Genomic DNA, 15,346 nt, shown 5'->3' with positions numbered 1-15,346 from the left:
CACGGAGAGAGCTGTGACGTTTTTTTCTTTTTCTTCTAAGCCACAGCATCAATACAATAATAATTTCTGATAAGGCAACTATTTTGCTGTCCCTGTGTTGTAGGTACACACTGCTTGTTTCGTTTTCTCTAGAAGCCCGCCTTCTATATCTTCCTGTCTTTGCCTAAGCATCCGTTCAAAAACTAATTTGGAAAATGAAGTTCATATATACGTGAAGACCAAACACCAGGCAGACTGTGAGCAAGATTATGTTACGTTTATTTTGACAGTGAGTACCATTTTTGTATAGGCGAACTGTGCATACTACTGTACTACCTCTTTCGTAGTTTCTTTTTTATGATATTCATTACATATTATGCACGACAAATATGTGAAGGGGAGGAGGGAAGAGGAAGGGAATAGAAGGAAGCCGGGCCAAGGGAATCTGGACGTCAACTTCCTGATGAACTTTCACCTTTCCAGACTGTCCTGACCTCCACCGCCCGGATCACACTCGTGATTGAGACATACCTCTCTCTCTCTCTCTCTCTCTCTCTCTCTCTCTCTCTCTCTCTCTCTCAAATAACCTGATATCTTCACACTGCTATGTAAAGCTAATTGTTTATCTTTTTTAAAATTATGTTGTCATAGTTGGGCACACGTGACAATTTCAAAAGGTTCCCGTTTATGCCATGCATTTTACGTAAAGAGGTATGACTTGTAACATTGTGGTAGTACATAATTATAATGTTATGATAACGATAGACATTTTCTCAACAGCACCAGAAAAAGACTACCGGGCGACACTACCAGACGAGGAAAATGTGGTATGGGCTTGGATGCTGTTCTTCTGTTTTATTGTTCCTGAGCTGGGGACTTGGTTCCGCTCCACCCGAATGTGTGTGTTCAAGGTAAGCAGCAGGGCCAGGGAGTGGTAACTGTGGTGAACCTGTGTGCCACTCGTGTTGACTTTACATAACGTATCACATTATTATTATTAATGATAATAATAATAATAATAATAATAATAATAATAATAATAATAATAATGATAATAATAATAATCACAATAATAATAACAAAAATAAAGGCGGGTTCAATCCCCGGTTCACACGTTATAATATGCGACTGAAGTTGCAAGTCGCTAGAAGTATCGATTGAGCCCTTCTAGTCGGAACATCTTCACACATAGCAACTGCATGGGAAGTATCGGCTGTTTGGCGGGAACCCGGAAGTGAATGTAAACAAATAACTACTCAACAAGATGTATTCCTTTGGTAACGATGACGATTGTAATCAAATTAAATCGTCACAAGTCCTGGCTCTCTCTTAAAGAACACCCAGGACTTTACCTCCAACAACTCCCTGCATAGAGGGAAGCAGTCATCGAAGAGTGACAGCTATCTCATTGAACGCCGATTTGCATAAGGTTTATTTTGCTGTAGAATTAATTTTTTGGAGACCAAATGTGCTTTTTTTCCTTCACCAACTTCAAAATCTTCTGTACATCGACACCACATTTTCAAACCTTTCTCTGTGAAGTCACAACGTGAACAAAATCGCAAATTGACTGAACAAGACCAGTATGTCTTTGTTCAGTCTTGTTTTGCGACTGGTTTTTCCAATCACTATAGGCACCAAGGAGGTAAGAATCAGCGGCGTTTCTAGACCCCCTGGGGGCCCTAGGCAAGAAGGACCATGGGGGTCCCCGTCCCGTTATGATGATGAATGAAGTTCAGGAAAACAGATCAGTAAATAGATATTTTATTAAAGAATTAACATAAAAAATAAATGATGAATAACATAAATAACAAATTCAATACAAACTTTACACACTATGAATGATAGAAAAACAAACCCAACCGAGATGCTAGTAGTGGGTGGTTCTGGTCCATATGCAATATCAGCTGTCCCTCGGTGCCTCCAGCAGCTCGGGGCCCTAGGCAACTGCCTATGTTGCCTACCCCATTGCGACGCCTCTGGGTAAGATTGGAGGTGGCAGCAAGCGCCTATACCCCGCTTTACTAAAAAAATAAATAAATAAACTGAAGCCAGTGGGCGGATCTTACGATCGTAACTTAAACCCCAAACATGGTGCTAATACGAAATAGCTACAATATTGAAAAAAAAAAAAAAAAAATACAACAGGCTGTTTCTGGGAGAAATGAAAAAAAGATTGCTTTTTCTCGTTTTTATGTGGTACGAAACAAGCAGTGAAGTAAAGTTTCAGTAACTGATGCTTTTACCAATGCCCGTGACTCGAAATCACATATCATTCTAAATAAAAGCTAGAGAGAGAGAGAAAGAGAGAGAGAGAGACAAATTTCTTCTTCCTCTCATCCCTATTCTCTCCTGTCCAACTCTCTAACGCAAGAGTTAACCAATACTCTCAATTATTCGTATCTTTCACTGGTAAACTCTGGAGCTCCCTACCTGCTTCTGTATATCCGACTTCCTGCGACTTGTCTTTTTTTAAGAGGGAGGTATCGAGGCATTTGCTCCCTTAATTTTGGCTGATACTTTTCTCTTGTAGAGTACCAGCACTTATGTGGGCCTTTTTTCAATCTTTTTATTTTTTCCCTTGGCTGGCCCTCTTTGCTACATAAAAAAGTACAGTAATACTCCGCTTAACGGACGTTCGTCTAACGAATTTCCGGTTTAACGTACTATATAAAGTTATACGAAAAAGTCCGCATAACGTACAACCACATCCGTTTTAGCGAATTTTCTGAGTTTGAATTTGTCGGGTGAGGAACCGAACGCGGCATTTTCGCTGTGATTGTCTGGCTCCCCGCCTGTCTCTAGCGCTCCTGGAGCTGGATCCAAGATTCTATAACAACTTCAGACCAACCTCCTGTCGCGAAATGGCTTCCATGAACGCTTGGAGGGACGGTGACGAAGTTGCTCTGAGGTTGCTGGGAATACCACCTCTGGAAGTGGTGTTACTGTCTTATATATGCATATATGTTCACAAAACAACATTTCTAATAGCTTTTTACAAACCGTGCCCCCAATAAAGGATTGTTTTGTAATGCATAAAGTGAAATCTTACATGGAATACCAAAAAATAAAACAGAGATGATGAGATCGGCCACAGATGGTGGAGACTCCGGCGACTTGTCCGCTTCTTCTTCTTGTGACTTTTTTAGCTTGGCGTGTTGTCTTTCACCACGATATTAAATTTGTTTCCACTCCTCTATTGCCTGCTATAATGGATATCATATCTTAGTATTCATATACGCTCATGCCATGAGGATAACCTGGACTCCGTGGCAGTGAGTGATAGTGAATTAGCAATGAAATACCGCGTATTTCATTACTAATTCACTATCACTCACTGCCATGGAGTCCAGGTTATCCTCATGGCATGAGCGTATATGAATACTAAGATATGATATCCATTATATTAGGCAATAGAGGAGTGGAAACAAATTTAATATCGTGGTGAAAGACAACACGCCAAGCTAAAAAGGTCACAAGAAGAAGAAGAAGCGGCCAAGTCGCCAGAGTCTCCGCCGTCTGTGGCCGATCTCATCATCTCTGCTTTATTTTTTGGTATTTCATGCAAGTTTTCATTTTATGCTTTACAAAACAATCCTTTCTTGGGGCAAGGCTTGTAAAAGCTAAAAAAAAAAAAAAAAATATATATATATATATATATATATATATATATATATATATATATATATATATATATATATATATATATATATATATATTAACCCATGTGATATGTTGGGGACCAGCCCAAACGCATCCCCCCAACTTCCATTATTTCCTATGGGGAAATTACGCCATGTTAACGAATGTCCGCTCTACGAACAGCTTTGACACCCCTATCCTGTTCGTTAAGCGGAGTATTACTGTAATGGTGTTCTCTTACTCTTTCCTAATTCCATTATGTGGCATTTCTTGGCACTGAATTATAACTTCCACTTCTTACTGTACTCATTAATTTTGTCTATATCTTCCTGCAGCAGCAAACAGTCTTCTCAGGTCTTGATTACTTGCAGCAATTTTGCATTATCAGCAAAGAAATTAATATAACTAGTCACTCCTTACTGTATGTCATTTACATACATGTATACCTGGAACATAATGTGGGCTAACACTGACCCTTGTGGCACTCCACTTGTTACTTTACTCCAGGATGAGTATGTATCTCTGATCAAAATTCTTATCTCTCTGTCCTTTAAGTAATCCCTTATACAATCTAACATTACTCCTCTCAGTCATCCTATATTCTCTAACTTTCAAAGTAGTCTGCTATGAGCGACTTTATCAAAAGCCTTTTCTATGTCTAGGTACACAGTGTCCACTAATCCATCCCTGCTCTCCAATCTTTCAACTAGTCTTGAATAGAAACTTAATAAATTCGACACCCATGATCTACCTGTCCTGAACCCAAATTTTCTGTTCTATGTAACATGTTTTTCTTCCAGATATTTAACCTACTTTTCTTTGATAACAATTTCACATATCTTCCCCACGACACTTGTAAGTGACACTGGTCTGTAATTTAATGACTTAGTTGACTTTCCTCCTTTGAATATTGGGATTATGTGTGTGTGTATGTGTGTGTGTGTGTGTGTGTGTGTGTGTGTGTGTGTGTGTATTTACCTAGTTGTAGTTTTACAGGGCCTGGGCTTTTACACTCGTGTGGCCACGTCTCCATATCTACACTTATCCAATTTTTCTTTAAAACTATGCACACTCGTTGTTGTCACCACTTCTTCACTCAGACTGTTCCACGTCTCAACACATCTTTGCGGGAAAATATAATTTTTTATATCTCTTAGACGTCTTTCCTTCCTCAGCTTTTTACTATGTGATCTTGTGCTTTGACTGTCATATTCTTCTCTCAGGAGCAGTTTCTCATTATCCACTTGGTCCATTCCGTTGATCATCTTATAAACTTGTATCAGATCCCGTCTCTCCCTTCTCTGTTCCAGAGTTGGTAGATCCATAGCCTTTAGTCTCTCCTCATATGTCATCCCTTCAAATTCTGGAACCATTCTTGTAGCCATTTTTGTAGTCTCTCCAATTTCCTTATGTGTTTTTTTTTATGAGGGGTCCACACTACTCCTGCATATTCCAATCTGGGTCTTATTATAGTACTTATCAATTTCTTCATCATTTCTTTGTCCATGTAGTGAAATGCTACTCCAATATTCCTTAGCAAATTATATGTTTCTCTAAAAATTCTATCAATATGGCTTACCAGTTGATTGTTTTCTTCCATCGTCACTCCTAAGTTCTTTTCCTTTTTTTACTTTCTCCAGTTCTACTCCATCTCCCATCATATAGATTCCCATGGGTCGTCTTTCACTCTTTCCCATTTCCATGACATGGCTTTTGTTCACATTGAATTCCATTTCTCACTTTTTACTCCATTCCCAGATCTTATTTAGGTCTTCTTGCAGTATTTCACAATCCTCCTTTTGCTTTATGACTCTGCACAGTGTGTGTGTGTGTGTGTGTGTGTGTGTGTGTGTGTGTGTGTGTGTGTGTGTGTGTGTGTGTGTGTGTGTGTGTGTGTAATTCACCACGGTCGCCTGCTGGTCACCCAGCCAGTCTTTCCCATTATGGAGCGAGCTCAGAGCTCATAGACCGATCTTCAGGTAGACCTGTGTGTGTGTGTGTGTGTGTGTGTGTGTGTGTGTGTGTGTGTGTGTGTGTGTGTGTGTGTGTACTGCCCAGTCCTTATAGTTGTTCTTAATACTACCGTTTTAAATGGCAGTCTTGGAAGAGGCCACCATTTGGTGACATGTTGTGGGTGTTGGTCTTTGAAACTCTGCACACCATCGGAACTGCCCTTCTCATCTTCCTTGTGCTGCCTGACCTGGATGTCATCAAGGGTGCCATGTTGACTAATTGTGTGGCTTTCATACCTGGACTGTTTGGTGAGTCATGTCATCAGCTGTCTTCAAGTCTGCCTACCTCTAGACATGTATTATTATAGGTTTTCATGTGCCATCCTCAGCTATATTGCTGATAGTAATAATATGTATATCAACATTAATTTTAAAAATTATTCATACCATTTTCATGGGGAATTAATTATTTCTCCTATAGTGTATATTTTCTGTTGTAGTTTTTAACATGACTTAACATTGTTGCAGGGCTCCTGTCACGCACAAGGAAGGAATCTCATGTTGCACTTAAGGTGATGATGGACCTACTAGCTCTAGCATGTCAGCTCACTGGTTTTGTGGTGTGGCCAATTGTGGAGTACAACAAAAACCCAGATGTCTGGCGCATCTGGCTTATTCCCCCAGCAATATTCCTCACATCTTTCGGCTGGTGGGAAAACTACGTAGACAAAAATTCCAAATTCAGTGAGTTAATTACTTGTTATAGATTATTCAGATAAGCAACACCTCTTTATCATAAATGTGGTTAACTATGCACAATATCATTGAATGAGAAGCTTTACCAATATTTGTAGAAATATATCAGTAAGTGAAAAGTTATATATAATTCATAGATATATGGTGGAGTGATTCTATGATAAGGTTTTCATTGTTATTGCTTATCTCTTTATCACTGAGGTTTTTTATGTAAGATAAATATCTCCTTTACAGGCACCATCAAATACTTTGGTAGAATCAAAGAGAGGCTCTGGAAGACACGATATTTCTGTTACATATTTGTCTCTCTGTGGAAGATCCTGATATTCTTCGCAGTAATGGTGTTGTCCATGGGAACTCGACTTGACAACTTTAGCACTGTCTTTGATCTTCGCACAGCCTTCAGGTATGAAGTAATGTTAACTTATGACCGAGAATAATTTTTCAGAGACAGTTCTCTTGGTTATATTAGCATGTATGTATATATTTTAATCATGTAAATAATCTAATTTGATTTTACACACAAACACACACACACACACACAGGGAGATGAGAACGGTAATAAGGGATGCAAAGTCGGACTGGTTGGTGGTGGAGAGTGGAGTCCCACAAGGCTCAGTGCTGGCACCAATACTTTTCCTTGTATATATTAATGACATGCCAGAGGGAGTAAACAGTTATATTAATTTGTTTGCGGATGATGCGAAGTTGTGTAGGTGTGTGAAGAGTGAAGAAGATTGTGAAATTTTACAGGCAGACCTGGATAAGATTTGGGAGTGGAGCAAGAGGTGGCAAATGGAATTTAATCTGAGCAAAAGTCATGTGATGGAGATGAGGAAGAGTGGAAGACGGCCAAGAGGGTCATATAAGATGGGTGAAGAAGTAGTGTTGAAAAAGGTGGAAAAGGAAAAGGATTTGGGAGTGATAATACAAGACCATGGGCAGTTTGAGGCTCATATTGATAAGATGTTTGGAGAAACGTATAATTTGATAAAAAAAAATATTGGATTAGCCTTCCATTATATGGATAAAGATATGATGAAGAAATTAATTAGTATGGTAATTAGACCAAGATTGGAATATGCTGGAGTGGTTTGGTCCCCTTATAAAAAGAAGCATATAAGGAAGTTGGAGAGATTGCAGAGAATGGCAACAAAAATGGTTCCGGAATTGGCAGAAATGACCTATGAGGAGAGATTAAAAGAAATGAATTTGCCTACCTTGGAACAAAGAAGAGAAAGAGGAGATTTAATACAGGTTTATAAACTGTTGAATGGACTGGATGAAGTGGATAATGAGCAAATGATGTTGAGAGAGGAAAACTTAAATAGAACTACAAGATCGCATAGTAAAAAGATAGCCAAGGGAATATGCTTGAAGGATGTGAAGAAATATAGTTTCCCACAAAGATGTGTGGAGGTGTGGAATGGTTTGAGTGAGGAGGTGGTGTCAGCAAGGAGTGTGCATAGTTTTAAAGGAAAGTTGGATGTGTGTAGATATGGAGACGGGCCACACGAGTATGATACCCAGGCCCTGTAAAATTACAACTAGGTGAATACAACTAGGTGAATACACACACACACACACACACACACACACACACACACACACACACACACACACACACACACACACACACACACACACCCCATGTAGTGTAGTGGTCAGCACGCTCGACTCACAATTGAGAGAGCCCGGGTTCGAGTCCCGGGAAGCGGGGAGGCAAATGGGCAAGCCTCTTAATGTGTAGCCCCTGTTCACCTAGCAGTAAATAGGTATGGGATGCAACTCGAGGGGTTGTGGCCTCGCTTTCCTGGTGTGTGTTGTGTGTGATGTGGTCTCAGTCCTACCTGAAAATAACATAACATAACATAACATAACATAAATAATAGGATAACAAAGGGCCACCAGGGCCCATCTAGGTTATCCTGTATCAGTCACACAGCGACCTCGTCATCAGTACTTAAAGATACACTTACAAGTACACAATACATTATATACTAATTCTAAATATTTGGCCCATTAACAGGGCTAAGTCCTGCAGCAAATTCCTCTACAATCTGTGATCCCCATACATGGGGATCATGTCTTGTTTAACTATAGTAAATTTCTTATAAAATCTATCATGCAGCGCTATACATAATTATAAATCTAATAAATTTAAGTGCTTATCTAATCTGTTTTAAACATTGTCAAACTAGTGCTATTTACAACCCTCTCTGGCAATGCATTCCAGAAGTCTACCACCCTATGACTAAAGAAATATTTTCTTATATCTAACCTGCAGCCTTGCTTTCTAATCTTCCTGCCATGATTTCTAGTCCTACTTCCCTTCTCTAAGGTAAAGAAAGATCTCACATCTATGTAGTTTGTATCTGAGAACATTTTAAAAAACTCTATCATATCCCCTCTTATACATCTCCTCTCAAATGAAAACATGTTTAATTCCTTTAATCTATCTCTATACTCCGGGCGCTTTAATGCTGGTATCATCCTAGTTGCTCTTCTCTGAACTACTTCTAACATGTTGATATCCTGTATGCAATACTCTAAATGGGGCCTAACATAAGAATTATATAAGCTACGCACCACTTCCTTACTTTTATAACTAACATTTCTATTTATAAAACCCAAGATCGTATTTGCCCTATTTCTTGCTTCTAAACATTGCTTTGAAAATTTCATAGTCCTGTCTATCACTACTCCTAAATCCTTTCCCTCCTCTACTGCCTCTAGCCAACATCCCTCCATCTCACAGCTAAAGTTTGTGTTGTCTTTACCTAAATGCATAACCTGACACTTTTTAGAATTAAACTCCATCTGCCACCTTTCTGCCCATGCTATCAGCCTGTCCAGGTCTCGTTGTATTCTGTAATTGTCCTTTTCACCCTGTACTGCACATGCTATCTTAGTATCATCTGCAAACTTTGATACTTTGCTACTAATTCCTATATCTAAATCGTTAATGTACACCAAGAAATGAAGAGGTCTTAGCACTGATAATTGGGGTACCCCACTAACCACTTCCTTCCACTCTGTTTCCTATCAGAAAGCCATTCACTAATCCAATCAACTAACCTATCCCCTATTGATATAAAATCGGGAACCGGGAATTATTAGGAAATCTATTCTTGAACTAGACGATAGGAAAGCTAGTGGTCCTGATGAGCTACATGCCAGAGTACTTAGGGAGGGTGTAGACAGTATTTCTGAAGCACTTAAGTTAATCTTTGAAAGATCACTTAGGTTTGCTGAGATACCTCAGGACTGGAAGTTAGCTAATGTTACTCCAATATTTAAAAAAGGTAGGAAGGATGATGCGAATAATTATAGACCGATCAGTTTAACTAGTATAGTATGTAAGATACTAGAGAAAATCATTAAGGGTAGTATTTGGGAGCATTTAAATGAGAATAGATTAATTAGAGATACCCAACATGGCTTTAGATCAGGGAGGTCCTGTCTTACAAATTTGCTCGATATCTTAGAATATATTACCAAGGAGTTAGATGATGATGAAATAGCATAGATGTTATATATCTAGATTTTAGCAAGGCGTTTGATAAGGTACCGCATAGGAGGCTAGTGTACAAATTGAGACTACATGGGATAGGGGTAGGTTAGTTGATTGGATTAGTGAATGGCTTTCTGATAGGAAACAGAGAGTAGTATTAAATGGGGCAATGTCTGAGTGGAAGGAAGTGGTTAGTGGGGTACCCCAAGGATCAGTGCTAGGACCTCTTCTTTTCTTGGTGTACATTAACGATTTAGATATAGGAATTAGTAGCAAAGTATCAAAGTTTGCAGATGATACTAAGATAGCATGTGCAGTACAGGGTGAAAAGGACAATTACAGAATACAACGAGACCTGGACAGGCTGATAGCATGGGCAGACAGGTGGCAGATGGAGTTTAATTCTGATAAGTGTCAGGTTATGCATTTAGGTAAAGACAACACAAACTTTAACTATGAGATGGAGGGATGTTGGCTAGAGGCAGTAGAGGAAGGAAAGGATTTAGGAGTAGTGATAGACAGGACTATGAAATTTTCAAAGCAATGTTTAGAAGCAAGAAATAGGGCAAATAGGATCCTGGGTTTTATAAATAGAAATGTTAGTTATAAAAGTAAGGAAGTGGTGCGTAGCTTATATAATTCCTATGTTAGGCCCCATTTAGAGTATTGCATACAGGCCTGGTCACCCCACTATAGGCAGGATATCAACATGTTAGAAGCAGTTCAGAGAAGAGCAACTAGGATGATACCAGCATTAAAGCGCCTGGAGTATAGAGATAGATTAAAGGAATTAAACATGTTTTCATTTGAGAGGAGATGTATAAGAGGGATATGATAGAGTTATTTAAAATGTTCTCAGATACAAACTACATAGATGTGAGATCTTTCTTTACCTTAGAGGAGGGAAATAGGACTAGAAATCATGGCAGGAAGATTAGAAAGCAAGGCTGCAGGTTAGATATAAGAAAATATTTCTTTAGTCATAGGGTGGTAGACTTCTGGAATGCATTGCCAGAGACGGTTGTAAATAGCACTAGTTTGACAATGTTTAAAACAGATTAGATAAGCACTTAAATTTATTAGATTTATAATTATGTATAGCACTGCATGATAGTTTTTATAAGAAATTTACTATAGTTAAATAAGACATGATCCCCATGTATGGGGACCACAAATTGTAGAGGATTTCGCTGCAGGACTTAGCCCTGTTAATGAGCCAAATATTTAGAATTAGTATATAATGTATTGTGTACTTGTAAGTGTATCTTTAAGTACTGATGACGAGGTCGCTGTGCGACTGATACAGGATAACCTAGATGGGCCCTGGTGGCCCTTTGTTATCCTATTATTTATGTTATGTTATGTTATGTTATCCCATGTAGTCTCAATAGTACCTTTTGTAAACTTAACTTCATTATACATGTGTTACCCAAGTGACAAAACAAGAAAATTACCACTGAGTTAGCTAGCAAGCAGTATGTTCATGTGTTTGATACATGAGACTGGAAATGGTCTATGTCACACTGAAAAGATAAATAGGTAAATATTTAAGAAGACTAATAAAAAATTATAATAACAATGGTGAATAATATGTCAATTTCCTCATCAGCTCTCACAGCATCAATGTGACAGAGGTGCGAGAGCGGTTACCAGGCTTGTTGGTGCCTGATTCCTCCACAGTGGCACCTTTAGAGCACACGCAGCCAATCCCATCTCAGCAGGGCACCCCCATTTATGTATTCCTCATCCAGGTGTTCACTGCTTGGCTCTGCTATATATTTGGTGAGTGCCACTGTCTTGTTTAAGTGTTTAGAGTCAGTGTATGTACCTGAAATTTATTGCTGATAATTCCAAACATGAATTATGTATGATTAATTGATTTTCTGAATGTTATTGACTAAAGGGACTTGAATTGCAGGCAAATTTGCATGCAAGATTTGCATTCAAGGCTTCAGCTTTGCCTTTCCCATCAACTTGACCATCCCAGTCTCCATCTCTCTGCTTATCACGGCTTGTGGCCTAAGGTTTGACCATGCCTGTTCCTTCCAAGTCATTCCTGAGTACCTCTTTTGGGAATGCAAGAATGGTGACATCCTCAATGATTTCCTCAACAATGATGTAAGTAAATATGTATTACTTTAAAAAAAAGATTTTTAGTAAATGCTTGAGTTTAGGACAATAGTGACAAATATGTGCTATATTTTGATTTCAGCAAAGCTTTCATATATTTCTATGTCAGTGATTATCAAGCAGCATTAAAACTCACAGAATAGACAATAGCACTTTTTTCATATGATTCAGAGTGGCCTAATTGTAGGGAGTAGATGAATGAAAAATTAAACAGAAGTAAAGTTATTTGTTCTATTCCTCAGGGATCAGTTTTGATCCTATTACTTTTCATAATCTACTTTGTCAAGATTCTGAGATAGGTAGAAATATCAGTAAATTTGTATAGCACCAAAGTAGGAATATTGATTCATAAAATTACTCAATATTCTTACCATAAGTTGAAAGGTTTTAATGGATCCTGACAAATTTCTGACATCCACAGTATGCCTGGGTATGGCTCTTCTGGCTGCTCTCCCAGACTTGGATCACTTTACATATCTGGACTCCTAAGTGTGAGCGTCTGGCATCCACAGAGAAGCTTTTTGTTACACCAATGTACAACTCACTCTTAATTGATCAGTCAATAGCTCTCAATCGGAGACGGGATGATGAGGGTGATGTAAAGACCGAGGATCTCAATCTTGGTGCTGATGATCACGAGAATGAGGTACTGTATTGGTGTTTGCTTGGCATCTGTTGTCATCTTTCAGCTGCATTTTGTTTTGATAGTGACATCATGCACTTATTTTATGACTCCTCACTGAAGTATTATGTAATTAATGGTCACAGGCCTGAATTGACTATGTGAGACAAACTAAGTAAGATGTTGAGAAAATAGAAATAATCCTTGTGATATTGAAAATATATTAAGAACATTACAAAGCTTTAGAGTTTTCTCACAAGAAGCATTTCATAAACCAATAAGCACTTCAGGTGTAATACATATACATATATACTTTTATGTGGTAGATACAGTAATCTTTAGATGTTATGCAGAACTTCATATAGCTGAAACTTCACTTTTGAAAACTCACTGTATTGTTTTCACACGCAGAAATTTACCTACTAGTGTCATTGTGCTTACTATGCATATATGTATGTACTTGCAGGTGTCACAGTATTATGAGACCATCTCCATCCACACTGACTCGTCCAATAACAATGCCTCCAAGATCAAATCCTCTGATCAGATCACCCGGATCTATGCTACTGCAACCATGTGGCACGAGAATGAGGAGGAAATGATAGAGATGTTGAAGTCTATCTTGAGGATGGATGAAGACCAGTCTGCACGTCGTGTAGCTCAAAAATACCTGAAGATTGTAGATCTTGACTATTATGAGTTTGAAAGTAAGATTTAATTTCAAAATGTAACTTCCTTTAATTTATTTTCATTGGATTTCTTTGTTTATTATCAAGGTTTTTGTAACATATTCTGTTTCTAAATATTTTCCTTAAGGTCAGTTATGTGGAAAAGTGATGCAAGACTACTGATATATTTATCTGCTGCTTCCATTACTTTCCTCATTGTTCATTTCACCACAGCTCACATCTTCTTTGATGATGCCTTTGAAATCTCTGATGACAATGAGGATGAGAATGTGGTGAACCAGTTTGTGAAGCTTCTGGTGAACTTAATGGATGATGCTGCCACGCATGTCCATCAGACAAACATCCGAATCCGTCCACCTAAGAAGTACCCTGCACCATATGGCGGTCGCCTAGTGTGGACCTTACCCGGGAAGACTAAGATTGTGGCTCACTTGAAGGATAAAGGCAAGATCAGGCACAAGAAACGGTGGTCTCAGGTATTCTTCAATGCTTTTGTTTCTCTTACAAACTGACAGAATAATGCAAGTGATATATTCATAAACTGTTTTGACACAGTAAAACAAAACAAAGTTATAAGAGAATTATTTATTCATTAATTGTCTTCACTCTCAATCCATTTATTTATGAGTCCAGGTCAACCTACAGTAAGGACTTACATCCAAAAGATTGAATGTTTGATCTCTTTGGTTAAAGGAGTGGCTAGCACCCTTTAAACTCTAGATCATCACCATTACAACAAAACATGCTTTGCTTTCCTACTATGTGACATCATTTGTCTTCAATTAGTGATGCTCCTCATTCATTTAAAAGAAAAAAAAAACTTTCATATAAATTTTTTAATAGCAAATTTTCAAAATATGTAGATATTAGGAATTATTCCTTAAAAAAGAAAATAAAAGAAAAGAATGAGTAGAAAACATAAACTCTCAAAGGAACAAAAGGAAAATATTAAAAACTTATATAAGTATAAATCATTCATTCATTTATGGCAAATTATAACATAATTTTTTTTTTTGTGCATAAAAGAATGAAAGCCCAATTTATGATATTAATAATTCCACAGGTGATGTACATGTACTATCTGCTGGGATTCAAGCTAATGGACCAACCCATCTCGGTAGACAGGAAAGAAGTGATTGCAGAAAACACTTTTCTTCTCACTCTTGATGGAGATATTGACTTCACTCCTAGTGCTGTGGCTCTCTTGGTAGATCTCATGAAGAAGAATACTAACTTGGGTGCTGCATGTGGCCGTATCCATCCTGTGGGCTCAGGTAAAATTTTAAATGGTTTTGTTATTAGAAGATTGATTGAGTCTGACAGTAATTAATGGATACTTTTTGATGTTTGGAGTTTGTAAAGAGTTCATATATCTTTAACAATACGCACATGGATATAACCTTATATGGAATTAACACACACTTGGATTCTTTCAGGTTTGATGATCTGGTATCAAATGTTTGAATATGCCATTGGTCATTGGCTACAGAAATCAACAGAGCACATGATTGGTTGTGTATTGTGTAGTCCTGGCTGCTTCTCCCTCTTCCGTGGCAAAGCTTTAATGGATGACAATGTGATGGCCAAGTACACTACCAAATCCAGTCAGGCTCGACACTATGTCCAATATGATCAAGGTAATTGTGAGATGTTAAGGATTATTGCCATCTCAACCCACATGGATTCATCATTCTCTTCATTCATTACCCAACTCACCCATGAATTTCTCATTCATAAAGCAGTAGTTGTTTAGTATGTCCTTGTGTTCCACAGGGGAAGACCGTTGGCTGTGCACACTACTGCTCCAAAGAGGTTACCGTGTAGAATACAGTGCTGCCTCTGATGCCTATACTCATGCTCCGGAAGGATTCTCAGAGTTCTACAACCAGCGTCGCCGATGGGTACCCTCAACTATGGCCAACATTATGGATCTGCTGCAGGACTACAAAAAGACTATCAAAGTTAATGACAACATTTCCCTACCCTACATCTTTTACCAGGTAAAATGACTTCCAACTCACTTTGAATATTTTGCATTTAATGTGTAATGAAAGAATGCAA

At 38.3% G+C, this 15,346-nt stretch overlaps 1 protein-coding gene across 6 annotated transcripts in view; it reads left to right on the top strand.

The window, feature by feature from the left end:
• Positions 1 to 15,346, top strand: part of LOC123517153 (chitin synthase chs-2-like) — a 91,919-nt gene that overhangs the window by 42,447 nt on the left and 34,126 nt on the right. For all 6 annotated transcript variants that reach the window (XM_045277114.1, XM_045277113.1, XM_045277115.1 and 3 more), the window contains exons 5-16: positions 760 to 890; positions 5,720 to 5,882; positions 6,102 to 6,317; positions 6,564 to 6,735; positions 11,454 to 11,626; positions 11,763 to 11,962; positions 12,396 to 12,620; positions 13,063 to 13,303; positions 13,499 to 13,761; positions 14,349 to 14,559; positions 14,722 to 14,922; positions 15,059 to 15,285. In XM_045277114.1, coding sequence (XP_045133049.1) covers positions 760 to 890; positions 5,720 to 5,882; positions 6,102 to 6,317; positions 6,564 to 6,735; positions 11,454 to 11,626; positions 11,763 to 11,962; positions 12,396 to 12,620; positions 13,063 to 13,303; positions 13,499 to 13,761; positions 14,349 to 14,559; positions 14,722 to 14,922; positions 15,059 to 15,285 — 2,423 coding nt within the window. The remainder of the gene's footprint in view (positions 1 to 759; positions 891 to 5,719; positions 5,883 to 6,101; positions 6,318 to 6,563; positions 6,736 to 11,453; positions 11,627 to 11,762; positions 11,963 to 12,395; positions 12,621 to 13,062; positions 13,304 to 13,498; positions 13,762 to 14,348; positions 14,560 to 14,721; positions 14,923 to 15,058; positions 15,286 to 15,346) is intronic.

Source organism: Portunus trituberculatus, chromosome 41, assembly GCF_017591435.1.
Source record: "Portunus trituberculatus isolate SZX2019 chromosome 41, ASM1759143v1, whole genome shotgun sequence".
Taxonomy (NCBI): Eukaryota; Metazoa; Arthropoda; class Malacostraca; order Decapoda; family Portunidae; genus Portunus; species Portunus trituberculatus.
This window is presented reverse-complemented; position numbering and strand designations above follow the sequence as displayed.